The sequence below is a fragment of the Zootoca vivipara genome, chromosome 8 (genome assembly GCF_965207765.1).
Source record: "Zootoca vivipara chromosome 8, rZooViv2.hap1.1, whole genome shotgun sequence".
NCBI classification, from domain to species: domain Eukaryota; kingdom Metazoa; phylum Chordata; class Lepidosauria; order Squamata; family Lacertidae; genus Zootoca; species Zootoca vivipara.
The window spans coordinates 10,432,072-10,459,764 of record NC_142591.1 but is presented as its reverse complement, the minus strand read 5'-3'; the positions used below and the strand labels follow the sequence as shown (position 1 = coordinate 10,459,764).

Below are 27,693 nucleotides of genomic sequence, written 5' to 3'. Positions count from 1 at the left end.
TGCTAACACTTAGGTGGTCAGTGTGTAAAGCCGTTAAGGGATAAAGCACACCTCTGTCCTTCAAAAGATGTGATCTCTCGGCAATACAGGCTCAACAAGCTGTTCAGCTCAGCCTGAGTTCATGCGAGTTAAACATATCCATTACTAAGGCTATTCAGTGTACCTAGAATAGATGTGTGCCCTGCAATGCATTAACACAAGGGGAGGTGGGGAGAAAGCAAAGGAATCCCAGCCTGCCAATCAGACTGATATCCATGTTACTCGCTGCTTTCCTAGATTCCCTGTCATCCACAAGAAATGTCATGATGGCACTGGGACCAGCGGCATCAACACCCAACTCAACACGCTATCCAAAAGTCACCTTCCTGCTCCATTTGCCCGAAAACACCCGGCCCCTCCCCCCCACAACAAAGCTCTGGTGTGAGTCCCCTGGGCAAGGACAGGCACAGACTCATCAGGTCAAGAGGAGATAGGCATCAGGTATGAACAACGACCCTCACATATTTGCAAATGACATTTCAGTTGCTAAGTCCCACCTACCCTAAGGATTTTCAGATTGGAGCATATGAGGTTTATACTAAAACCTCTTGATCTATGGGTGGTTGCTATGTATATACTGTTGTAGACAACAGAGTGTAAAATGTAGCTGGGTGTCTGTAAACACGCAGTGGAGAGCCCCCAGTTGATTTGGGGATCCCAGTGTGTGTTCCCCATGTCTGTTTTATTTTCCATTGGATTTGGAATCCCGTCTTTTCTCCATGCACCCAGTGCCAAATAAATATCATCCTCACACCAAGCCTGTGAGGTAGTTCAGGCTCAGAGATAGTAACTGGCCCAAGGTCTCCCAGTGAAGTGTGCAAGTGAAGTTGGAACTTAGGTCTTCCAACATTTTGTCCACTGCACCACACTGGCTACACATCTCAATGTTGTGCTTTGCTGACGTGAATGGATGCATATGCAGCAAAAATACATTTCATCTAAAATGTGAATTGGCTCTCACTGCCAAATGAAACCGCCATTAGAATTCAAAACCTTGGTTGTCATGCCTGATGTCAGAGAGCAGATGAATAAGGGATGGAGGCAATTCACCAGTTTACTTTGCTGACACGTGCAAAGGCTTCTTTGAATGAAGCATGGATGGTGGCCTTTTTTTTGCTGTCACAATTGACCTCATTTAAAGATGGTGGTTCTGGACGCATTACGTGCCACACTCTTTCCCCATTTTAACTGTGTCACACTCTTTCCCCATTTTAATGTTATCTTTTAACAGGAGGCTTATACAGAGCAAACATGGAAAACCTTGTTGGGAAGAAAGACAGTATATAAATTATAAATAAAACAAATGGATTATTCTCAGAAATAAAAAAATCAACCAGTTCTTTGATTTCTAAAAAGTGCATAAGCAAGAATGTACAGTTCCACAGTGGCAACAGTTCAGTGCAGCAACAGACCAAATATTAGCATTTAAAGTGTTTTCTCATACCCTGAACATGGTTCAAAAGCATTAATAAGCTAATGTTAACATTTTCTTGCTGTGAGGTAAATAGGTGCCGTGACTAATTTTTCTGATTAAAAACCAGGGATTTTACTTACAGAGAAGTTGAATGTTCTGCTCTTTGAGAAACCCTATGTCAAATCCTCCACCCACAGATTTGACCTGAACGCTTTGGAGCGAATGATAAAATTCCATCGGGTTTAATGGTGCAGAATCTGCTGTAGGTGTCATTCTCTGAATACAGAAGTAGGACGAAAGCCGACCCTTAATTACAGCCCCCCCCCCTGCCCCAGAATATTATCAGGAAATGCTTTTGAAGCGTGTTCATGATGCAGGCTCATCTAAGGGCACTGGAGCATCCCTGGGTTGTTTTTTGTTTGTTTGTTTGTTTAGGAAGGGGCAAAGTCTATCAGCAGCACATATAAAAGGAAGCAGGAACATGCAGCTGGTAGGTTAGTCAGCAGCTTGTGTTGACAGTTGCTGGACTGCCAATACTGGACTGTTTGGCCTCCTTTACCCTGTCCTCAGCCTTCATTTAGATCCTTTCCCAAGCCTGTTCCCCATCTGTCTAGTCTCAGTTGTCCTGGCCATATTCCTTCCTAAACCTGCCTGTCTTTCTCCTGACAAGCACTGTTTCCTGCATTTCATCTTGCCGCTGGCAATCCATGGGTGTTGTATTCTCTGCTGCTACATATGATTATATGTAATCTAAAAGATCATGACACCACCACACACTTTTATAAGGGTTTGCCATGAAATATCTGTTTTGCTATCCTTAACATAGTCGTTTACAGCCTCTTTGGGAATGTGGGCACATTTTGAACTTTGAGACATTGCTAAGGGTGCCAGTAACAAAATACCTGCCGTGAACACAAAGGAGCAAATTCATCTAAGTAGGTGTGCTAGCAGTAGCCTGTGCAACAAGTCCAGCTAGTGCAATGGGACTTGTCCCCTCTCTTCCCCTGTGCACTCCTATGCTATGGGGGATCTGGAGAACCCCCAAAACTTCACACAGGGGGAGGAGAGGGGAGAACGTCCCATTAGTCAAACTGAAACATTTGTACAGATGGAAGAATGTGATTCTGATACATGCAAGTAAGAGTCTCTGATATCTTGTTTTGGGGGGAAGTCAGGACAGTGCCTGGGCATCAGCTCCTGGACAACAGGTGACATGCCTAATCTTATTTGCAGACTTTTCAAATTTTACATTTACCACTTGGGGAGAGGGTTCATGAACTCCCACGGACCCTTATTGTGTAGTAGCATTTGCAACCAAACCAAACAAAACGAAAACAAAACAAACTTTTTGGGAGTACCTGATCTCAGACAGACCCACCACAGGATAGATGCATTCTGGTTGATAGTGAGAGAAGGAAGCACAAACTACTGAGATTCCAATGACTACTTGAAAATAAGACAGAAGTATGTAATTGTTGAGTGAAAACTCTCTGGTACCCTTGAACAGTGATCTGAGAGATTTGCTTTCTATTCAGCAATATTTCTTTTGTACAAAACATGGACTATTTTCCCATCAATTTATTTTTGCACTCATTATATGGAGCAGTTTCAAGTACTTTGAAGCATAACTGCTTCCACGGACAAGATGCCTATTTAGTAGACTATTTAAATAGTATTTAGGGCACTCCTTTGTTATCGGCGTTAACAGTTAATCTTATTTGTGGGGTGGCAGTTGTTGGAGAGGCATACCTTACTAGAATTTCACAAGAAGCTTTTCAGGTGTCATGTTTATACCAAGCACATTTTTAAAAGGTTAACATTTCCCAAGGAGCTTGTATATTCCCCAGTATATATTTGCACAGGCTTAATTGGACCTGTTGTCTAATTTAAAAGGTCTGAAGTGTGGGGCAGGTAATAAAAATTATGAAAAAAATAGGGAGTATAAAGTAAGCAAGCACTAATTTTATGTAGCAACATAAGGGTGCAAAGCTTGACGTGATGATGAATGCACACCTGCCTCTGAAAACAGTTTCTGCACACTCCTCTGTAAAGTATTGAGTTTAGAAAAAAAAATGTGCTTGTATCCTAATGCCGTTGTGTCCTGTATGTCAGTGCGACTCAAAAGTGGTAGTCCATGGACTGGTGCCAATCCACAATCCACTGGCTAGTGACCCCCGGTGACTCCACCACAGCTCAGGTTGGTTGGGATGCTTTAGGAACCAAATACAGGACGGGTCCCAGGCATGCGGGTGGGGTGGGAAGTTGCTGACCCACCATATCAGATAGCTTGAGAAGCACTGCTGTGTGTCTCCATTCCTGATCCATATTACTGGCTATTGCCACTGTAAGGACAGTGGAACAGAATGTTAAGCATTCCACTTGCTTTGGTCCAAAGTCAAATGATTCTACTGTATTGTCAGCTTTACAGTAGTCTGAAACGCAGTGGAATACTATGCATGCCTACTCAGAATTAAGCCCGGTTGAGTACAATGGGCCTTACTTAAGAGTGTATAGGATTATGGTCATAATTGCCTTGGCTTCTTCTTAACTTCCAAGGCCAATCCATTACTCTGGTTCTTACCTTAGCAAGCTTCTGCTCCCAAGTATTCTGCCTTATCATCTCATCCTACAGAGGTTTGCTCTTCTTTCCTTTATTTTCTGATCAGAATGTGATGCAGAGTCTTTACAGTGGCAGCATATACCCCTTGGATTTCCCTTTCCCAGGGAAGCATGGCTGGCCTTTCTTTGATGTTTTCCATTTTTTCTGACAGCCCCCCCCCCCCGGCCTTATTAAGGAATGCATTGTAGGGCTTGTACTCTGAGCAGCGATATTTTCTCGGCGTTCCTGATGGCTAGCTTTCAGGTATTTTCATTATTTGATCTTAGTTGTATTTAATTGAAAATTGCTTTGTGTGCTTTAATAGAATGGAATAGCAATTAATAAGCTTTATAAATAGTTAATTAGCTGGATAGTGCTGCCAGTTGTGTTTTGCTCATTTATTAACATGTGACAAAATTGTGATGTCTGGTTGCTTTTACCTTACCTTCTTTCCCTGCTGAACTGAGCCCTCTGTTTGGGCTGTGCTACTTGAAGATGAAGGTGAGGTTTTACCTGATTGAATGCTTCTATACATAAAAGAGATTCCCTGCACATAGAAAACTAGCATGTCAGGAAGAAGCCTAGCTTATTTTTATGTATACAGATACATTATAACCTGCACATAGAAAACTAGGCTGGCCTCTTTCCCCCCAACATGCTAATTTTCTATGCGCCTGAATTATCATTCTTTTGTATGAAGGAGCATTCCATTCTGTGAGCTCCCACCTGCAATATGAAATGCTGCCAGTCAGCCATTGGTTGCACCACCTCATTAAAAAACTAGGCCTTGGTTTCTTCAAGGCCGCTGACTATGTTTTATAAGTTTATGCTTGCACTGCAGAGAAGCAACAACACTTTTTTAAAAAATGGTCCTTCTTCTTTGTTTTTAAGAGCAGCCTGCATTGACACAGGCAGAAATTAAGCAAGAGGAAATAGCTCTTCATAGCACCTCATTTGGTAGGTGGATTCCATCTATTTACAGTGGTACCTCGCTAGACGAATTTAATTCGTTCCACGGGTCTTTTCTTATAACGAAAAATTCGTCTAGCGAATCCAATTGGAATGCATTGAATTTTTTTTGAATTATTTTTTTGCCCATAGGAACACATTAATTGAATTTCAATGCATTCCTATGGGAAACCGTGATTCGCTAGACGAATTTTCCGTAAAACGAATTCGTCTAGTGAGGCAACCTCCGCTAGAAAAAACCTTTCGTTAAGTGGAAATTTCGTTAAGCAGGGCATTCGTTAAGCGAGGCACCACTGTATGTGTGCCATGCTGCTAATAGCATAGGAGCAGGGCTATTTAAGGAGTTGGCAAGCCTTGGGAGCAGAGTTCCTCCCCATATTTATCTTAGCGGCTGGAAAGCTGCAGTTGTGTATGCTAGAGTGTCTTAGGTTGGTTCTCAAAATGCCAAGACCGGCCTTGTCCTGGATGACATCTGCTTCTTTTTGCGCTGCTGATTACCCATGGCCCTTAGCGGCATTAACATTTACAACACACCAACTCTCAGTTCCACAGCTAAGGGTATTTTGCTCATGCTTTAGGTGCCCTAGACTTGATTTGCTTCCACTGATCTACAGCTGCTTTTACTAGATGATCACTAAGGAAGTGTGTGTGTGTGTGTGTGTGTGTGTGTGTGTGTGTGTGTGTGTGTGTCTTTTCCATTCTTCACAGTGAACTGCATGCAAACCCCAATCCCACAGCTGCTGTTCCCTAAAGACCACCAGTCACATGCCGCTACCTCATTGCTCTGAGTTGGCAATCCAACAGCTACCGTATGAGATACCCCTCAGAGACATCAGAATCAGCCTTCAGTTCCTCATTCTCATAGTATATGTCCTGCACTAGCTGCATCAGGGCACAGAATCTGTTGTTGTTGTTGTTGTTGTTGTTGTTGTTGTTGTTGTTGTTGTTGTTGTTGTTTGTGTTTCTTTCGTTCACATTGTTTTTTTTTAAAAAAAAACAAGAAAACTTTTATTTCACCTTTTTCATCTACGTAGCGTGTGAAAGACATAAAACTTAATCAGAATTGTTGAGGAAATAGCAAGCATCTTTGGTCTTAGTAATCAGTTATTGAATTAAATTGAGAATAAAGCAATTAGAAGCTTATTTAAATAGGTCATGGGGCAAATCAGTTTAAAGCCCAAGTTTCCAGTGCAACATTTTTATGTTTCCCTGAACTGTGCATAAAAAGTAACTTGCCAGCTGGGTTCCTCTCCCTGCCCCACACTTCATCATTATTTGCATCACAAAATATATTTACAGTTAGGTTAGTACATTCTGACATTAAGTTCCCAGTGTAAGTATGACAGAGGATTATTAGCTTAATGTGTTCTTGCCTGAACTGAGGAAGGAACAGAGTTGCAACGATAAAGTATCATTCATGGAGCAGCCACATTTTGTGTGTGTGTGTGTGAAGTAAATGTGTATATTCCTGCTAACTGTCAAATGCCCATTTAAAGTTAGTTCAACACTGTGAAACAGGGAATTGTTCTTTTCATTTGGTCATCTTTCCAATGTCACAGTGCTGCCCAAATATTGTTTCCTGAGACATGTTTTCCTCAAATCAAAACAGGACACACCATTCTTGTACCCGAAAAGTTCTTTCAGAGTGTGAAAAAGTAAGAATTGCTACCCACCCTCAAAGAAGGCTGCCTACTCCCTGTGTGTCCACGTAAATTACTCTTTCGAACAAGCGTACTGAATGGGATGCTGGAAGGACCATTGTATACCAGCAGTAAAGCAGGAGAGATTGAGCCTGCAATCCTATGCACACTTACCTGAAATTAAGCTCCATGCAACTCAATGGGGCTTGCTTCTGGTTAGGCATGCATAGGATTGCACAGTAAATAGTCCAGCCACACAGTGGAAAGATATAGCATAATTAAGTAACTGAAAGAAGGCAAATACAGTGGTACCTTGACTTCGAAATGCCTCGACTTCCGAAGGTTTCGACTTCCGAAGTCAGCAAACCCGGAAGTGTGTTCTGCGCCTGCGCAAAACTGCACTTCACGCAAGCGCAAAATGGACGCTTCGACATCCGAAGGTTTTGACTTATGAGGAGCGCCGTGGAACGGATCGCCTTCGTAAGTCGAGGTACCACTGTAAGTTAATTCCACAGAGGTGCGCCAGGGAGCCTTTTCTATTGATGAATACAATGGGCTCATAAAAGCTGCCTTTTATTTATTTTATTGACTTCTGACAGTACGGTGGTACCTTGGTTTATGAACAGTCCTGTTAACAACCTATTCGGTTTACGATCTCCGCAAAACCGGAAGTAGTGTTCCGGTTTGCAAACTTTACCTCGGTCTACGAATGGAAGCTGAACGGTGGAAGGGTACTGGTGGCGAGAGGCCTCATTAGGGAAAGCACGCCTTGTCTTAAGAACAGATTTGTTTTAACAACGGACTTCAGGAACAGATTAAGTTCATAAACCAAGGTACCACTGTACATGGTAAACTTCTAGCAGGTAACTTAACCAACTTGCTCCAATGTATTGTTATAATATAGTACGTGGACCCAGTGCATAACCCCGCTACATTAACTCCACTTACCCGGGAGTAAGCATCAATAGGGCCTACTTATCAGTAGACCTGGGTAAGACCTGGTAATACCATTTAGTTCAATGGGGCTTTTTCCCAGTTAAGTGTGATTAGGCCTCAAGTCTTGAGGATAAACAGTCAAATCAGAGGTTGGATGGCCATCTGTCAGGGATTCTTCAGCTGTGATTCTGCACTGTAGAGGGTTGAACTAGACGACAGTTGGTGTCCCTTCCAACTCTATGATTTTGGGACCATCACATTTTACTGCTTTTTATCAAATACTGGCCAGATTTGAATGTAGTGAGTGATCTCAATGGGAAGTAAAGGTAAAGGGACCCCTGACCATTAGGTCCAGTTGTGACCGACTCTGGGGTTGCGGCGCTCATTTTGTGTTATTGGCCGAGGGAGCTGGCATACAGCTTCCAGGTCATGTGGCCAGCATGACAAAGCCGTTTCTGGCGAAGCAGAGCAGCGCACAGAAACACTGTTTACCTTCCTGCTGTAGGTTTACCTATTCATCTACTTGCACTTTGGCGTGCTTTTGAACTGCTAGGTTGGCAGGAGTACTTCCAGGTAGACACTAAAAAGATTGCACTCTTCAATATTTTTCAAGCCTCTTCTAATGTCTCGCCTGCAAATGCAAAATAAGGTCCCAGAACTCGTGTTTTGCAATTCTGTTAATGCAAAAGTATGCAAATAATCAAAGCAGGAAAAGCACTTTGACAGAAATGGCTTAATGTAGTTATGTTGGAATCACTTTGTGTAATTATGTTAACATTATATGATTTTCTAGTGTTTCCTCCCAAAAGATTAGACTTAATTGAAGGTATAGTTATGAAATCAGTTGATGAAAAACAGACCATCTTCTGTCTATTACTGATTCCTGTTTGAACTGAGAAGTATGTTGCTTCAAGAAATGAATATCACAGGCAGGGTTGGTTGGATTCTATGCTCTGTAGAACAACCCTCACAGTAAAATTAGAGCTCAAGCAAGAATTTAAAAAGCATGGCACTCGGGCAGGAAGCTGTTTTTAGCGTACCACCACCCTCTCTCCATATTGGATGTCTCTTCTTACCTTTAATAACAATAATAACACGTAGTACTATTTTTTTATTTATACCCCGCACATTTGGATGGGTTGCCCCAGCCACTCTGGGTGGCTTCCAACACATATAAAAACACAATAAAACATCAAACGTCAATGGCAACAATCTGATCCAATATAAAAAAGTCACAATAACTTTAAAATAAACAAATAAAGCATTATCTCAAATGAAGCAATATTCAATAATCCATTAGAATCTAATAGTTAAACAGTAAAATTAAACATCAGCAAATAATAATTAAACAGTTTGCACTTACCAACCACAAGAATTACCATACCAATCTAAAATAGATAAAAATAACAGCAAACCACAATGCATACAATACCACAACACATGCAAAACCATATAAAAAGGATCAGAAACAAGGACACACAAATTATATATATACAACTCCTCTGTCCCCAGCTGCTTCTGCTGCTCTTAATGTCATGGTCTGGGAAAGGCTTCCAGGGCTGGAGGGTGGGGCAAGGCAGGTGAAAACAACATTGCCTAATGAAGAACAGAAAGTCTCTCCCCTCACCTTTGAAAAGGACCACTTCCTGGCAATGGCATCATACCCAAAGACACAGGCGATCCTTTTCAAAAGCAAGAAGACACGTAAAATGCTTTCTTTTTCCTCTCTATCTCAGCCCAGAGGTAGGAGAGTCTCCTCCCAGCCTAGCCCATATCTTATCCCCTTGTTATTTCTTTTGAGATATAGCTTCATTCTTTGTTCAGCAGCAACAAGCTTTAAGAACACTTGCTTGAGAGTTTGTTCCATCTAATTTATTGTGCCCTTTAGTACTCCACAGGTTTGTAAAGTAGTGAGATAGAAAAAGGGATTTAATGCATAATATTGTTTCTGTTCTGCATAAAGTAGCCCCAAATCCAATTTCTTAGAGAGAAGGCCAAGTAGTTGATGAGCATTTGGTATTGATCTCATTAGATGTTGTTCCTCTCTATCAATATTCCCCATGATTAGCCTATTCTGAGTTGCAGCATTATGTGGATTTACATGAAAACCCATTTTCACCCACTCATTTGTTTTGTACTGATGTTTCACATAATTTTGAAAAAGAACTATATTTGCTTTAGTAATCAGTTTTAAGAGAGCTGCTATAGACAGCCTCTCTGCTCCTAATTTGGCCAATATGTTATTACTGTTTTGGAGGAGCATTTTAAATGTTTATAATTTATTTTACGATGACATTATCCTATGTTTTAATTATAATTGATGATATTTTTCTGGCATTTAGGAATACTGAAAACTTACCAATGTTTCTCCCCTGAGATTAAACCTGTACATTACCATGTTAAATTTCCTTCTTACTCTGCTTCTGTTTCTATTTCTATGCCTTCTGGGATAGTGCTGTGTACATTTAAATCATACATATGTATTAAGCAGTTTTTGTTTAGTGTGCTAGTAGGAATACCATTTTACATTCTACAAATCACAATCAAATTCATTTTAAACGGAAGATGCCTGTAAGCCAATTTCTATGATTAAAGCTCAGTTCCATTGATCCCTCAGATAACAATGTACAAGACAGACATTTTTTCCGAATCTTTATATCAGAGGAGCAAACTGGACCATATCACATGGTGAGCATTGACTTGTGCCAATTATACTATCAGAATGAATTTACTTTAGGCCAAGGTCCCTAATTCCAAGTCAAGTATTGTATCCAGTGTAAATTACCGGTATTATGTACTAAATACCAGCAGGATGTGTCCCAGGTTGTTCTGTGCCACCTCGGTAAGAGTCTGCGATGCCTGAAAAAAAATGTGTGAGGTGCCGTTGTGCAATAAGGTTCCAAACCTAAATGGATTGCTGCTATTTCTAACCATTTTAGATGCAAAGGGATTACTTCTTTGTTTTGTGTTTGGTTGCTTTCCTCCACAAAACACCTCAGCTCCAGCCAGTGATTTCAGCTTTTGGCTTCTCTTGGGCTCCCCAAGCCTAGATGTCCTTTGCCTGGCTCAAACTTCCAGCACAGCTGCTTCTTCTTGCCCTCTTTTCAACACACCGGCTGGTTTCTTTTGGTTGTTCTACCCTCTGGCCTTGATTTTGGATTGAGACTGCCCTTCTATTTCCAGTTGGGTTCTCTGCAGGTAGTCACTTAAACTTTGATTGGACTTCTCCATCCTTATCAGGCCACTATTCTGGTCTAGTGGGATGAAGTAGAATGTCTGCTGACATGGCCGATCAGATCCCACCAGTTCTGAATCTCCTGTGTCTGTATATAAATAAAGTACCTTGCTCCCAGCTCTGCTCTTCTTTGGAGATAATGCAGTTTGACAGTTAGCCATTCATTCAGCCACCTGCTGGTCTCTTGTTGATATTTTGTATATAAAAGTCAAACGGTTTATATGTGGTTAACTCCTTACATTCAGTAGTATGAATTCCTTTATATATTCCTTCAAAATGAAATTTACCTCAAAAAAATTGAATAACAAAATGAATCCCCCACAGGGAAAGACATACAGGTCTCTGAAAACACATCATTGAGCATAGAAACAAAAGCAGACATTGTGTTAGGGATGCAACTGTAGTGCAACAGTTCTTGGATCATGGTCATATTCTAGAAGATTTTTTTGTATTTTTGGGGGGTGGATTAAGCACCACAAATTCCAGTCAGTCAAGATGAAAATCACACACACTGGATTCCAACACATCCTGGCTTTACATACTGAGCAGCATTCATATCTTAGGGATTAAATGAAATATTTTGGTTCTTGTGGTTTTCTTCACTGTTCAATATGTGAAGAAGAAAAAATATGAGCTTTGTCAGAATTAGAATTCATCTCAGGGTGAGGATGTAAATGAATTGGGGAAGATCCATGTTTTGGGGGGGCTTTGGTTGTTGTTTTTAGAATGTGTCGTAGGAATATAATGGTGGAGGTTAACCCCCCCCCGGCATTTAAAAAATCGAAAACACACACACTCACTGAAACATAAATTGGCAACAGTCAATTAGTAGCTTCTAAACGGGGACTTTCTCCAAAAGAAAAACTTAGCAAGAAGCGATACACATAAACATTGGTAGAAGAGACGAACTATGTTCATAATTGCCTCAACCTATTTGAGAAAGTTTAAAACAGGCATCCCCAAACTTCAGCCCTCCAGATGTTTCGGACTGCAATCACCATCATCCCTGACCATTGGTCCTGTTAGCTAAACATTTGGAAGTCCGCAGTTTGGGGATGCCTGGTTTAAAACCACCACCACCACAACAACAACTTGGGGCACTAAGGCATAATGTGAATAGAACTGAAAATTACTTGCTGTAGGACTATAATGGCCGCTTACCCAGTATAAGGTTGCACTGTGGTTGCGGCCCGTCACGCCAGACCCCCTCCCTCACAGAAGAAAGGCCTCTTCATCTTGTGGCCAGCCACTGGGGATTTCCCACAGCCAGCTGCAAAGGTGGGCGAGATAACCTGCCAAGCCAGAGATTCACCATCCACCAATCAGGAGGCTGCTAGGCATCCCTATTTAGGCTGGTGATGCCTGTGTTGTTTTAATGCTGTTTACAGTGGCTTTATTCATTCATGCTTTGCTCTCTTCTTGATTATGTTCTCACAGTGTCCACCCGATATTAGCTAAATTGCAGAGTAGACAAAGTGTTTTGGAGTTGTTATTTTTGGTTTAGTGTGAAAACATAGATTTTGTAGGGCTACTGGGTTGTGGGTTGGCCGTTTGACCAACCCCACTTTGAGGACTTAATTCAGAGCCTCTGGTTTGGGCCTTCTCCTCCAATGATTTGTACATATTAGAACACTTCTATGCCAAAAACCCACAGGCAGACTATATTTGTTCACTTCAGTAGCTTCTTGATCAGATTTCTTATTTTTATGGTATCTCTTGTTGAAAATTAAATAGTTATTGTCACTAAAATAGGTAATGGAACAAGAAGACACTTATTTGCTTCGAACAATCCTTATCAAGATCCACTATTCACAGAGGCCAGATATTTTCCTTTTGAGGATTCCTGGCGCTCAGCGATAGCAATCAGTAGTCCCATTATCATTACTGTGAGACTGAAGGTAGAGATTGAAATTTAGAATTAAGTTTGGAAAAAAGAAAGAAAGTGTTGAGCTGGGAGTTGTAGAAATCCAGGCAAGAACAAAATCTATTTGATCTAAGTGAGAAATGGATATTCCTATTTTTCATTTAAGCAATTAATCTGCAAAGCTAAGAAACAGCATAAATATCAAGGGGCAGAGGCAGACTTTTGAGGCTTGCATTTAACAATGATTGGCAGCCCTCAGGTATGTCCTCTATCTTATGTCCTGAAAGTTTATGGGACAGCAAGGGGCCTTGGTGAGATGATAAGAGCTGTAGATTCTTGCTTTTTGTTTGGAGTGTTCTGGAGTGAACATAGCTGGGAATGTTGTATTGGAAGAAGGAAGAGTAGTTCCTGCCCTGTTTTGGAGTAAATGAATTGCCATATGGCCAGTGCAAATTTAACATGGTTCATCTTAAAACCGCAGGTAAAGGGACTGGGAACAAGCATGGTGAACACAATGATCCCCCCAGCTTGTCTCCTGTCTTTCATGTATCCTCCCCTCCCTCTAGCCATAGGTTTATGTTAGCCTTGAAATCAATCATGGTAAATGCTAACCAGGGTTACCTTGAAAGTAAGACTTGATGTTGGTTAAAACATAGTTAAGAGTGAAGTCTACGTAGTACAAACCAAGGGTTGACACACCCCTCTTAATCATAGTTTTGCCAGCATAGTTAAGAATGAACACTAAAGGTAAAGGTAAAGAGACCCCTGACCATTAGGTCCAGTTGTGACCGACTCTGGGGTTGCACGCTCATCTCGCATTATTGGCCGAGGGAGCCAGCGTACAGCTTCCAGGTCATGTGGCCAGCATGACAAAGCCGCTTCTCGCAAACCAGAGCAGCACATGGAAACGCCTTTTACCTTCCTGCTGTAGCGGTTCCTATTTATCTACTTGCATTTTGACGTGCTTTCGAACTGCTAGGTTGGCAGGAGCTGGGACCAAGCAACGGGAGCTCAGCCCGTCACAGGGATTCGAACCGCCGACCTTCTGATCAGCAAGTCCTAGGCTAAGTGGTTTAACCACAGCGCCAACTGGGTCCCTAAGAATGAACACTACACAGCACTAATTTTATTGTTGACACAATCCTCTTAAACGCAGCTAATGCTGGTGGCATAATTTATTTAGGGTGGGGCAGGTGAATGGCGCTTGCAATCCTCTCTAGTATTTCTGGTTCCTTAACCATGGTTAAGGAATTATTTATGTTACATCTGCACCAGTCTATGAAAGTATGAGGAGTTCAGTGAGTTGTTTCCCCCCATTTTAGTTGTCTTGTCAGGGAGAAATATTGCTGTACTGATGCAGAGACCACCCCTAAGGTGTTGGCAAAGATAGTTGAAGCATTGGCTTAATTAAGAATGGTAAGATGCAAATATGTGTTAATATACTTCAAACACTTTCACAAGAGATACAGGGAAAACACTTTCCCCTTGCTAATGTGTCTGCTTTGAACTTGTTAATATGGTTGTCACAGTATCTAATGTGGGAAACAGCACTGTTTTAAATTCAAAGAGAAGTCCCTACTTATTTGCCTATTTAATCTGAATAATCTGACATATTCACGTTGTCCTCTTTTCTGTGAATGGATATGGCTTAAGCAAGAGCATTAGTGTAATTGCTGAATATGAAACATCTGATCTCCCTGGCCAGCTGGCCTCTCCTGAGGTAAATGGTCTGTGGGGGGTGGGGTGGGGGTGCGGTGGGGGGGGGAGAGAGAGGAAGACAAATCTGAACATATTATTTTGTGAATCACAACAATGTGGTTCCTTTTGACATCGCAGGTTGTAATTAGGCTGGCCTGAAAAAGAGGACAGGGTTCCTGCGCCTTTAATAGAAAATAGAATTTCAGCAGTTATAGCCTGACATGCTAGCTAGCTAGCTGCACTTTCTGAAACCCCCTCATCTGCACAGATGTTAAAGGCGCAGGAATCCTGTCCTCTTGCACCAGGGCAGCCTAAAACTAATGGAGATTGGACTAGTAAAGTGAGATGACTGATTTAATTAGACACATTAATTTTTTTATTACTTATTCAATATGTTATCAAATCATAAAGAGTGGTAAGGAATATTTTGGATGAGATGGAAGAAGATGTTTGGTTTATTTGATACTTGTTTTGGGCTCTGGTTAAGGAGAGAGTCCTCTCTTTAACCTTCCACGATCTGCGTGACTGTGGTGGGTGAAAAGTGAGCAGAATACTAGATGTGTGTCTTACATCTGTAAAGTAGACTACATTCCAGTCGTGCTAAAGCTAGCCGTTTCTTCTACACCACCTGCTATCCACCCTCCATTCAGGAGACATTATCGTAGTTAACACAAACACTTATACGAGAAAATGCATTTTAATGATTGCACCAATGGCATTTTGACACCGTTGTGGGGTAGCCATATTAAGAAAAACATCCCACTATTGTGCTGGAGAGACTGCGATAATATATCCGTGTGTAGTGGATGTCTTGAGCATATGAGGCCCTTGTGTCAGAGGATATTTACAGGAATAAGCTATATTACAGGTCAACATGTGGAATGTACCTCAAGTTTGGGTTTTTAAAGAAGGGATTTTTTTTACCTTTGTTATAAAGAATTAATTGCTTTCATTTTAGTAGCAGCACGCCTACCAATGGCACAGAATCTCGGAAGGGGTTGGAGCATGTGTGGTCCATTGCTGTATCAGAAAATAAGCAAAGAGATTGCATGCATTGAATAATACAAACGCTGTAGATTATTTTGTTGAAATGGAGCATCCTTTTATAAAATACTGATAACCCTGAAGAATGGCAACCACTTGATTTGATTATTTTCTTTATTTCTGCTTTACAAAATCTTATTAATTTCCATTACATTCCAGTCATCATCACAATCTCTTATACAACAACTGCAATATTAATATCTTCTGTTCATGTTGACACATTAAGTGATTTATAAAACCACAAGTGAGGAACTCGAACGATATCCTTGTTTTTCCTGTGTGTGTCAATTATTCTGTCGGTGGCGTTTCTTCCTGTCCTTGTAAGATGCTATGTCTTTCTTTCCCCCGTTTGTTGCTGTTAATCTGGCATTCCTTGGGAGGAGCTGATATCCCGTTTAATTTTGAACTTTGGCAAACTTGAATAGACTGATCCTGCCTGGAGTGGGGAGGTGTAAGTTGGGATTTTTATTTTATTTTTTGTATCCTTTTTTCTTTTCCGTGTAATTGTTGTTATTTCACCCAGGACCAAAGGCAGGGGTTGCCAACATGGTGCCTGTGGACATCATGATGCCCTTGAGATCTTTCCCTGGGGATGAGGGTGGTGAGCATAACATACCGGTAGTGCCGGTAAAAAGCTAAACTAAAACTAAATTGTCAGAAAACATTTAAGCATGGAGCTGATAGCATGGAACAGTTTAGTGCACTGTTTCAGGAAGATACTGTGCATGTGATAAGTGGAGCTTTCTTTCATAGAAGGGTATCCAGAATTGCAAATTCTGCAACAAATTTTGGAAACAGTATGGAAACTCTTGTTTACAAACTTCTTCACATACACTTAGAAAATGTAATACAGTGGTACCTTGGTTTGCATATGTCTTGGTTTGCATACGTTATGGATTACAAACATGTCAAACCTGGAAGTGTGTGTCCCGGTTTGCAACCTATTTTGGATTACAAACCATATTTTTTTTGGATTCGAACAAAAAATTTTGGGAGGCCCCATTGGTGAAAGCACACCTTAGGTTACAACCTGTTTTGGTTTACAACTGGACCTCCGGAACGGATTATGGTTGTAAACCAAGGTACCACTGTTTTGCATCCCCTTGTGTTTATGCAACATCGAGCTACATGGATGCAAGCATCACTGCAACTACAACTGCTTTAGGTTGTGATATATTTAATTTTTCATCCATGTGGGGCTATTCAACACATTACAGATCTATTGCTGAGCCGACACACAAAAGAGAGCTGCAGCCAGTCTTAGCTCTCTGATGTATGTGCATGAATGAGTCGCATTGTTTTCCAACACCAGTTGATCATCTTTATGTTTTAACGGTGTCCTTAAATCTCTGGAATATGATTCAGGAGAAGCAGTGTGTGAAGAAACTCATACTGTATATTGGTAGCACGGAACACAAAGTAGTGGCTCTTGCAGTCATTAAAGCATGGTTGGATAATCCTTCTGCATTAAGTGCATTTTTCAATGAGTGGCTGCACCAGATCTGTCAGCTTCTGACACTGTCAGGTGGATATAAATTGTCCTGAACTCATATCAGAACCAGAATAATGGTGCTTAACTTTATCAGTGTTGAAATTAGTGCAGTCTGCACTGTAAAGGGGTACAGTCTTTTTGGAATCCTATTTGCACCTGGCCTAAAGAAAGTTTTCTGTATTCTGTTAAAATGAGGACATTTTATATTTTCAGTGAGCTACCTGCAGCTTCCTAATTTCAAGATCTTTGGCCTGAGATGTAGCTCAGCTGTAACGTTTGGGTTAAGAGTTTTGAGGGCAGAGGGTTGCACTTTTCTTCTCCTTGTTTGGGCTATGGACGAAGGTAAAGCAGCAAACAGGGTGCAGGGTGTCTCTGAGTCTGTGCAGGAAGGAGTTGTGGCCATATTGGTGTTGGCCCCTGCATCTCTGTCCACTTGCAGTTTGGTCATTCTTCTCCGTTGATAGTGAGATGATGCCCCAAAGGCATCTGGGACATTATTTTGCATTTTATGCCCAAACACTTCACCCAGCTAAGGACATGGCATAAGAACTGTTACAGCAAAAGTCTGAAGAGATTGTCCTTTCAAAATATCATTAATGAAATCTAGCTTCAGCCTGAAGCAACATTGAAAGTGCTATGGAAACCAGCAGTGGAGGAAAACTGGGGGTGGGGATGGTTTATTTTGATGGATTCTGGTTACACAATTAAATTGATCATATAGAACCTGGCTTTTTACGTGCCTTTTCTCTGCCTGTTCATTTGTTTAATTTATTTACTCATCAAATTTCTATGCCACCCTTAATCTGAGGATCGCAGGGTAGTTTACAATATAAAAATACAAAAATGCATAACTAGTAACAAAAGAATGCAAAACTAGTAACAAATAAAAAACAATACCCCCATGGTATGATGTGGTTGTGAAATGGGCAGTGTTGACCTTTAGTTGTGAAGTTGAGATTTCAATTTTAGTACATGGAAGGGCAAGCTACAGCCATTTGCATCAGTACCTTTCAAAGCGACTAATAGGAACACTTTAAAGTTTTTTGTTTGTTGAGTATTATGCTGCATCTGTGTGGTTTATTATGCTACATACTTAAATTTGATAAAATATTAATGCTGGCAATACTAAATTGCATTTAGTGATTATGCTATTTTTGTTTTCCCCCTTCAGTGTGACAATGCAAAGGGACTTAAAGCCTTCTACGATGCAATAAAATATGGACCTACGCACCTAATGGTTTTTGGTGGAGTATGTACAACCGTAACATCCATAATTGCTGAATCCCTAATAGGATGGAATTTGGTACAGGTAAGAACAACACCTTATAGATATATTGATTGATACCTTTAAAATGTTGAGATGTTTTTTTAAAAACTATGTAGATATTTTTATTATTAACTACCTGGCCCTGGCCCACGTTACTGTGTGTTAGTCTGTCAAATGGAGGGTAAAAGCCCCCCTTCAGATCCCCCTGAGCCTCAGAGTCCCCCTGTTTTACAGGTGTTATGTTTAAACAAGGGGTATCCCTGTGAGTCCCCCCACCCTGTTCCGATCCATTAGTTATCCTGTCCCCTCTTCCCCCCACACTCCCCAGGTCATCCCTGTGATTGGGGTCATCCTGTCCTGAACCATGAGGTATTCAGACCCCGTTCCCCCCCAGCCCCCCAGCCCCCCCAGGTAAGTCCCTACCTCCATTCGGTTGGTGTGGGTGATCTATATCATTCCCCCCCAGGGCTGTCCAATGGATGAGGTCTTCTGTCCCCTCCTCTCCCAGGTCCACGGGTCCTCCTTGTGATTCTCCTCCCCCTGAGTTGAGGTATGAAGTATTCCGTTCCCTCTCCCCCTGAGTCATTCCCGGTCCCCCCCCCATGTCCGGTGGTTTGACGTATCGTGTCCTCTCCTCCCCCTATTCCCCGGTTCCCATTGAGTGACTGTGTGTCGACAGTCGTGTCGTTGGGCCGTGGGGGTTTCGGTGACGACGTCGCGGCGGGTGTGGCGGGGGAGGCCTATGTTGCGAGGGCTGTGGTGGTGACTCTGACGGTTGGAAATGGCGTCCTGGCGAGGTTTGCGGTGGAGGTTGGGTGGGGGCGTGGTCAGTTGTATCTGTCCCCGGAGATGCAGATTTTTTGGAATAATTCCCAGCTTCCCCGGGTATCTGAGTGGTGGGTTCCGAAATTTGTCAAAAACGTTTTTCAACACAGATATGGCACACCTACGGGACTGCCTCTCCTGGTATGCCCCGCGGAGGACCTTAAGGTCCACAAATAATAATATTCTGGAGATCCCGAGTCATAAGATGGCTAGATTGGCCTCTACTAGAGCCAGGGCCTTTTCAGTACTGGCCCCAACCTGGTGGAACGCTCTTTCCCAGGAGACCAGGGCCCTGCGGGATTTGTCATCTTTCCGCAGGGCCTGCAAGACAGAGCTGTTCCGCCTGGCCTTTGGGTTAGACTCAGCCTGACCCCTGTGTTTTCCTCCCTCATGGCTTGGATTTATGGCCTACTTGAAATGAGGCTGCACTTTAAATTTTAATACTGTATTTTAATCTGTATTTTAATTAATTGTTTTTATGTTTTATTATGGTTCTGTTGGTGTCAGCCGCCCTGAGCCTGGTTTTTGACTGGGGAGGGCGGGGTATAAATAAAAAATTATTATTATTATTATTATTATTATTATTATTATTATTATTATTATCTGACCACGGAAAGGGTATGGTGTCACTTTCATAGTGGCAAGTGAGGTTGTGGCCAAAGCTGAGGAGTATTGGTCCAGCGGTTTTTGTGACCATTCATGTGGAACAGACAGGGTCAGTCTACATTTTTATATATATAGATAGTTCTGTACTGGGCCGAGCAGATTTTAGGCTTGTATGAGCTGCTTTTCACAAGAACCAAAAAGGTCTACTGACAGGAAACAGTGACAGGGATGGAGTCAGAATCTAATTGGTGGCTCAAGGAACCAGTTGCCTACAGGTTACTACGAACCATATACTGAAATGGCCTGCATCTAAAAGTACAAATGTATATCTATTACAGATCAAGAATTCTAGCATCAACCTCCCAAACTGGTCAGCAGAGAGAGACAAAAGCAACTAATGTGTCTTATAGGTAGTGGGCACTAAAGCAGAGAGATAAGCACAATGGCAGTCATTTAATATAAGGCATTTTTTTTGTATATTTCACTGGGCAAGTGAATATGCATAGGATTGCTTATCACATCACATCAGCAAGAAAACCAGACGAACAGCCTGATCCTATGCATGCTTGCTCAGAAGAGAGGTCTACTGACTTCAAAGGGACCTACTCCAATTGTGCATATAATGGAACCTTAGAAGTTAGAAGTAGGGTAGGAGAACGAAGCACTTTTACAGTGGGGCTTCTACTAAAAGTTCAGTAATGCAAAATGCCTATCAATCTATGGGACTCGCTTAGTTGCTGACTCACAAGGCACGGAAATAATAATTAAGGCACCTTCACAACAGGTAAGCTATCAGTTTTCAGCTCGTAGTCCAAGACACCCTGGACTATTTTAATAAATTCTGAAAAGGGGACTTCTTTGTGTGTATGTTTTAAAACCCACAACATGAAGACTACATCATGGTGGCAAAGCATAAGGAAACGCCACATGCTGCGTGCCATCGAGGGATGTGGGGTGCCGAGGGAGCCCCCTGCAGCTCACCTTGCAAGATGGCACAGGGGGTGCCATCTTGTAACCTGCCTATCTGATTGGGTTGCCCCAGCCACTCTGGGCAGCTTCCAGAATATAAACTAAACAGAAGCCTTCTTATTAACTGTGGCCAGTTTGTATCTTGTGGGAAATGGAGGTGTATTAAAATGCCCGTGTCCTAGATATTCAGAATTCAGAGAGTATATGGTACCGTAAGTTTGTGATTCTTGCTGTGGGCTTGCATAAGTAGTGTGTATCTCAAGGACTTGACTACCTAAAATTTATTTGAGGGTCCCTGTATGTAGGAAGCCATGGTTACCTTAGCATAGTAGTGCTCTGGAAGTTAAATTCTTACCTGGCAAATGTCTGTTCCCTGTTAGGAATTATACTGTCAGTCTAACGTTATGAATGACTACAAAAGAGATCAGAGCTGGGAGTTGCTTAAACCTTTGTGACTGATGCGGCATCAATGAATATATAAATTTGACAGACGATGTGACGTGATGGTGATATTGCCATAGCAATGCAGCCTTAATTGCACAATTATGTATCAAGAACAGACGAAGGACAAATCCTGCATACTTACGAGGCTGCATCTTCTTGAAAACTGATATTGCAGCATACTGGCAGATTTTAGCACGCAATGATGGCATCCAGATACGACCGATACAACATAGTGATCTTGCTATTGGGGGCGGGGGGGAGGACCCTGATTGGTAGGAAAAGAGCTAAAAGAAGGCAATGGGGATGTAACAAAGGATGTTTTTGAAGTGCATTGATAACATGATACTGAAAAGCTGGAGAGATCGCTGGTTAAATTGCTGAAATTCATGCAGTTTGAATTGTGGTCTTTACTAGCCTTTCTATTTCTTCATTTGGAAGTGCTATACAGGATTGTAGCAATGAGAGAGGTTTTTTGCAGGGCAGGGGCTTAACTCCTCAGGGAGGATATTCCAGGCTGTTCCCTGAATGTTAGATTCTTTTTAAAGGAAGAAGTCTCTTTTTCTCTTACTTATGGGCATTCAGTATGAAAATACGTAGACAGTATTCTGCTCAGTTACTTCCAAGAAATAAGTCTGTTCTTAATTCCAATATTGTGGTGAATGATCACAAAGGCACGGGGATATCATTCATATTTTTTTGTTAAATAATTGTGCATTTTGAAATTATTTAAAAAGCTGAAATTATTTACTATGTCAAATTAACGTTTATCCTATCTGAATCCTGGCCAATGCTTCAACGATTGCAGATGTGGGAGAAACTATGACCATCAACTGCCCATGAGTTTCCACATTCAGGCATGTGTGAGAAAAAGCTTGTGTCTCCATGTCACATTAAGAAACAGAGGTGAGCTGGGGAGCTTGTTGTATATTTGACAGAAGAACACTTCCCTTCTAAACCAATCTGGGCCATACCTATTCATCTGGAAAGTCGGCTACAGATACCCATAGCCAACTATTGCTATTTTGCAGTTAATGCTGAGAAACTAGGCTGGTTCCAGTTGGGATACAGCTTAATAAATGCTTAGTAATAAGTAGTGGCTTGATATGTGACATTGTGTGGCTACGGTTTTGAGAAATATAAGCTCATAGCTCCCTTGGGCATGCAGAACAAGTTGTGCAGTTCTTTGACTCCTGGCTAGTACTTCCATAAATGTCTGAAATGGTTGCTGGTTTTTTGGTTTATGATACTCTTAAAAACACACACCAAAAAAAAACATGTTTATAATCTGTTTTTATGGAGTGTTATATTTAGCCTGAGGATGAGAGAGGCATTTCCCATTTTTGTAGGAGTCTAAATAAAATAGAGCCAGTAGGCAGGGGAAGCAAATTTGAGCTCGGAGGGATCATTTGCTGCCTATAAAACATAGCTAGGAAGGAAAGGGGGGGGTGAATTTGTGCTTTGCAGCTTTCCCCCCACCTCCTTTCCCTTTTTCAAGAACAGATCTCTGGCAACGGTAATTTGAAGGAGCGAGACCTCAGAGCTGCTTGGTTCCTTTGACAGGGTCTACGCCCCTGTTAAATAGGTTACCTTATGGCTTCATCATAGCAGTACTGTGCAGACCCACTGGGAGTTTCACACTACTCTGAGCTTGAATAGCTTCTAACCTGACTGATGTACAGATGTACAGAAGGGCAGCTGGGAAGCTTTCACAAAGTGCGTTCATTTCTGCATCATCATGGCCCTTGGTGTTAATAGAGATCCTTCGCAGAAGTTGCTAAAGTTGACAAGGTAACAGTGCTATTTCTCTGCCTGCCATCATGCTAACCTTCCACATCTTTAGAAACTTAGCAGTTATATAGCCTTTGCTGTCGCTTAAAAACAGCTGTTAACTCTGTGACAAAATGTGCCTGCCGTCTGCCTGTAGTATTTCATTAGACATTGGAAATAGCGTTGACACATGGTTGTATTTGTCACAAAGACTAAGTTCTGATAAAAATAAAATGTCTGTTCTTTTGTGCCTACTGTCTGTATCACTGCCGATGAACTGTAGCTTGAACTCAAAGCAACATTGGTGGATTATTTGGAAAGGTAATGGGCTGAGTCTTCGGCTATTGACTCGAGGAAATGAGGGAGCAAGTGCATGGTTCATGGCTTGAGCCCACCTTTAAATCCAGAATGTTAGCCTTTGAGGGGATGAAGGTCAGGGCTTCCTTAGTACTGTGAGGGTAAACAGTTGCTGTTGAGTGTGCACTACAGGTATTAATGCCAGGCATATTCCTCCCCTCCCCGCCAACTGTGAGCAGCATGGCGTGGTAGTGAAATGGGCAGTGTTGACCTTTAGTTGTGAAGTTTTATCTGCTTGATATGCCTTATCAGTCCCCTTACTCTCTGCCTGGGTGCTGTGGCTTGTAAATAAGCAAATGTGTGGATGTCATCATCTTCTTTGGCGATCACTTGTAGCCGAGTAAGATTGTCTTCCATGAATGTAATCTTAATAGTGAGTCCGTAAGTAACTATGGAGGCCAATTCTGAATCCACACGTCCTTCCACAGTGGGATCAAAGGTTTCCAGGCGGGAGTCGATCATGGTGAGGGTTTGCCAAACGTGCCTTCCTAGGGCACCCTTTCTAGCCCCTCCCCCTTTATAGGGTGAGCAGAGTGGTTCCTAAATAGGACTGCTCAGTCGTGGATACAGCTGCCGAGCTGCTCAACTGCCTCATTTCTTGAGTCAGAATGAATGCATCTGTATCCACCGCCCATGTGCTTCTGGATTTCAAGGTCCTGCCCCCGTTACCATTTGCTGATCGCCATGAGACTTTTTTGGGTTTGGGATAGGTTTTTGGAAGACACCTGTGTGTGAATTTGTTTTATATGTGTAGATCAGTGCACACTGACCAATGCACTTCACAGTAAGGCTCTATTCCAGGCACCCCCAAACTCGGCCCTCCAGATGTTTTTGGGACTACAACCCCCATTATCCCTAGGTAACAGGACTAGTGGACAGGGATGATGGGAATTGTAGTCCCAAAACATCTGGAAGGCCGAGTTTGGGGATGCCTGCTCTATTCTGATGGCATGAGTATCATGATGTTTGGTAGATTCTTATCTGCTACAGCCTTCATCTGCCTCCAGAGCTGTTGTAACATGACACTTGTTATCTGCTCCCCGTTCTGCCATTGAGGACTTCTTGGATCATTCTTTGTCTAGGTCCTCCCCTTTGACCTTATTGCCTTGGGTGACCCTGCTGGGAGTATGATACTCCCGGTGGCTTCGCTCCCAAGGGTCATAGGAACATGCAAGTCCACTCACCACAACAAGGTGAGCGAGTGAGGTGTGTGATGTAATGGGAAGTAATACATGTGCCATAGTGTCAGGTCCACCTTGTGTCAAACTGAAGAGTAAGGGAAAATGAAGCAAATGGTTATCATAACACCAAAATCTATGTGATGGTCAGATGAGTGAGAAGATATGAGCTGGAGCCTTTGGTACTAGTCAGGCAGTACTAATTCACACAATCTGATGTACTGTTGTTAAGAGGTGACTGTCTTGCCTGGCTTCCCTATAGCTTCCTCCTATGGCCAGAGCTTGGTACCTACATGTAGGTAGAGCTTCCACCTGGTTCAGGATCCTCTGCAGGCATAGTGAATGCAAGAGAAACAGCTGGGTTTGTTTGTTTGTTTGATGGAAGAAGATGTAGGTTGGTCAGGGTGGCATTCTGTTGACAAAGTTACGCCAATGAAATGAGAATAACAAGGCTGTTTTAGGAACATAGGGGTGCTCCTATAGTTGTGGTTCCACCATTATAAGCCTAAAATTCTAAATAGGCATGGGTCAAGTTCCCTAAAGATTTCCCATGCAGTACACTAAGGCTCAGGTGTTTCATACAGGACCGTCCTCATCATCTGGATAATTGCCTGAAAGACCAAGAAAAAATGTGAATGCCTGGAGGATAAGTTGTAAGGAACCACAACTTGTGACATTACACAACATCATTTCTGATCCCGGGGCATGTCTGTTAAAGCATCAACCTTAGATTCCAATTTCCTGTGTGTTTGTGGAGGTTGAGCCAAAATAGTGTTCTGTAGTCTAATACAGTAAGTTGTGAAAGGGTAAGCCTAATTGGGTAACTGAATTTCAAAATTGTGGCCCTAGGCCAGGCATCCCCAAACTGCGGCCCTCCAGATGTTTTGGCCTACAACTCCCATGATCCCTAGCTAACAGGACTAGTGGTTGGGGAAGATGGGAATTGTAGTCCAAAACATCTGGAGGGCTGAAGTTTGGGGATGCCTGCCCTAGGCTTTAAAATCCGAAAATAGTTCAAGTCTAGTAATAATTTAGGGTTGTGTTTTGTGTCGTATTTGTGTAATTGCCTGTAAATACGTAACTGTTAAATGAAAATGTGTTCTGTTGCAACTAGACTATGAAAAATCTAAAGTCGTAATTTGTATAATGGATTAGGCTGTTGTTTAAACAGGCAACTGTCTCGGTTTACAAACACCGCGGACCCATCTGGAACGGATTAATTCACTTTCCATTACTTTCAATGGGAAAGTTCTCTTCAGGTTAAGTACGCTTCAGGTTAAGTACAGACTTCTGGAACCAATTGTAGTTGTAAACCAAGGTACCACTGTATTTAAAACTATCCCTGAATTCATCTCTTCCCAGCTACTTTTGCTGCTCTCAAAGTCATGGTCTGGAAAAGGTTTCCAGGGTTGGGGGTTGGGGCAAGACAGGTGGAAAAGCCATTGCCTGCAGAAAGTCTCTCTCCCCTCAGTTCATTAATGTTTAGTTGGGGTTGGCAATTATTTTAATTTGGGTATAACTGTAAACTGGTTGTTGTTGTTGTTGGTTTCTATTGATTTGTTGGTTTGTTCATTGCTCGTATAGGATATTTTGTTTTTTTAATGTTTGATGCTTTGTTGTGTTTTCATGTTGCAAGCCACCCAGAGTGACTGGGGAAACCCAGCAAGATGGGTAGGATATAAATTAAAATTTTATTATTAATTTCCTAAAAAAAATGTTAGCTAACAGTAAAGATTTCATACTTAAGCAGGGATTCACAAATGGCCTATTTCTCTCTATTCCTGTTTTCCACCTACCATGACTGTTTTGTCTAAGGATAGAGACAGATCTATGTAATAGTTGTATTTTATATTCCCCAAATGGTGGGGCAACCATTGAAGTAACCTGAAACTATCTCCTGAGAGTCTCATTTGCAAGTTGCAAAGTCCTCCAACACTCCAGCTTGAGATTGGCTAGATAGAGACTTCATGGCTTCACCATTAGCCCCCTCCCCTCCCCTTTGTTTTCCAGATAGCTAGCCTGACGATGTGGGGAACTTGAAAACGTGCACACTATTGTGTGACAGTTTTGGTTGGTGAGGAAGATACCATATTCACAGACTTGTTTTGAGTGTCAGGCCCAATGAGCAGAGAAGCTCATTCCTGGTGGTCTTGCTCCATGAAAATTAGTTGCCGAGACTAAAAGTCCTCACCTCCTCACAGCCGTCTTAAGACATGCTTCCTCTTTCTGTCAGGGGTTCTTATAACCACCACCAATACTGATAGCTTTTGTGCCAGGTTGCTGCTGCAGCATGAAAGTGCAGACCATTTGCAGAGAGTAATTAGTTAAAGCCTAATCTCCTACAGCTGTGTGAAATGGAACCTGTAGCTGATTGACAAAGATGCATGGTGATCTATCCTGTGAACTGGGAATTTGGACCAAGCAGAGGCCAGAGCAAGCCCTAGGTGGAGGAGGAGAGGAAACAAAAAGGAAAGCTCAGGTAACTAGGGGCAAACAGTAAGCTCATGGCTTTATAGGGTGGGATCCACAGCAACAGGAATAAATACCAGGCTTTTCTTCCAAGTGGGGTGGGAAAGGAAGGGGAGAGTGCAGGGTAGGGTGTGATGAAGAAGGTGAGTCAGGGAGTCCTAAGGACTGGAGAGGGGGGGGCAGAGAGACAGAAATGCTGTGGTCCAGGCTGGCCCTGGAAGCCTTCCAATAACCTGTTAGAAGGAGCAGGGGCCCTGAGAGGAAGTGCTTTCCTGCCATCTCCAAACAAAATCAGATGGCTTTTAGGAGTCATTGTCTTTTCTGCCCTGGGATCAGGAACTGGACAAGGATGTAGCGTGAAGCAACTTAAGTTACAGTGTCCATCTTTGAAACGAACCCTGAATTGAACACAAACAATATCCTTGTATTCTCTTAAAACTGAGTAATCTGCATCCATCAAACATACTGCCCCACTTTGGACCACGCCTGAAGTTGAGGAACTCCTGTTTAAACAGCTGAGATCGAACTGTGTTTGTAATCCTGGCATGTTAACTAACCACAGTTTAAACTAGCTCAAATGTCTCCAAGTGGCTTTGGTGCAAGGTAATATGCTTTGATTGTTCTAGCAAGCTGTTAGTGTGCATGCGTTTCAGGAACTATATGAATTTCAAAATGGGTCATTTGATGGAAATCAATGTGTGTGTGTGTGTGTGTGTGTGTGTAAAAAACAGAGAAAGAGAGAGATTTAAATTGTGTTAATTCAAATCAATCCACTCTGAGCAAGAGCCATTAAAAAAAAAGGATGTACTGAAGGGTCAGTTGAGTTTCCTGGCAGCCAGGATTGTGGAAGGAAGTCTGAATGTTTCTGGCCAGACTGAGTC

At 42.1% G+C, this 27,693-nt stretch overlaps 1 protein-coding gene across 1 annotated transcript in view; it reads left to right on the top strand.

The window, feature by feature from the left end:
* The window catches only part of GABBR2 (gamma-aminobutyric acid type B receptor subunit 2), a 248,965-nt gene that overhangs the window by 18,117 nt on the left and 203,155 nt on the right, over nucleotides 1–27,693 (top strand). Inside the window, exon 2 of the mRNA XM_035124845.3 lies at nucleotides 18,102–18,239. Coding sequence (XP_034980736.1) covers nucleotides 18,102–18,239 — 138 coding nt within the window. The remainder of the gene's footprint in view (nucleotides 1–18,101; nucleotides 18,240–27,693) is intronic.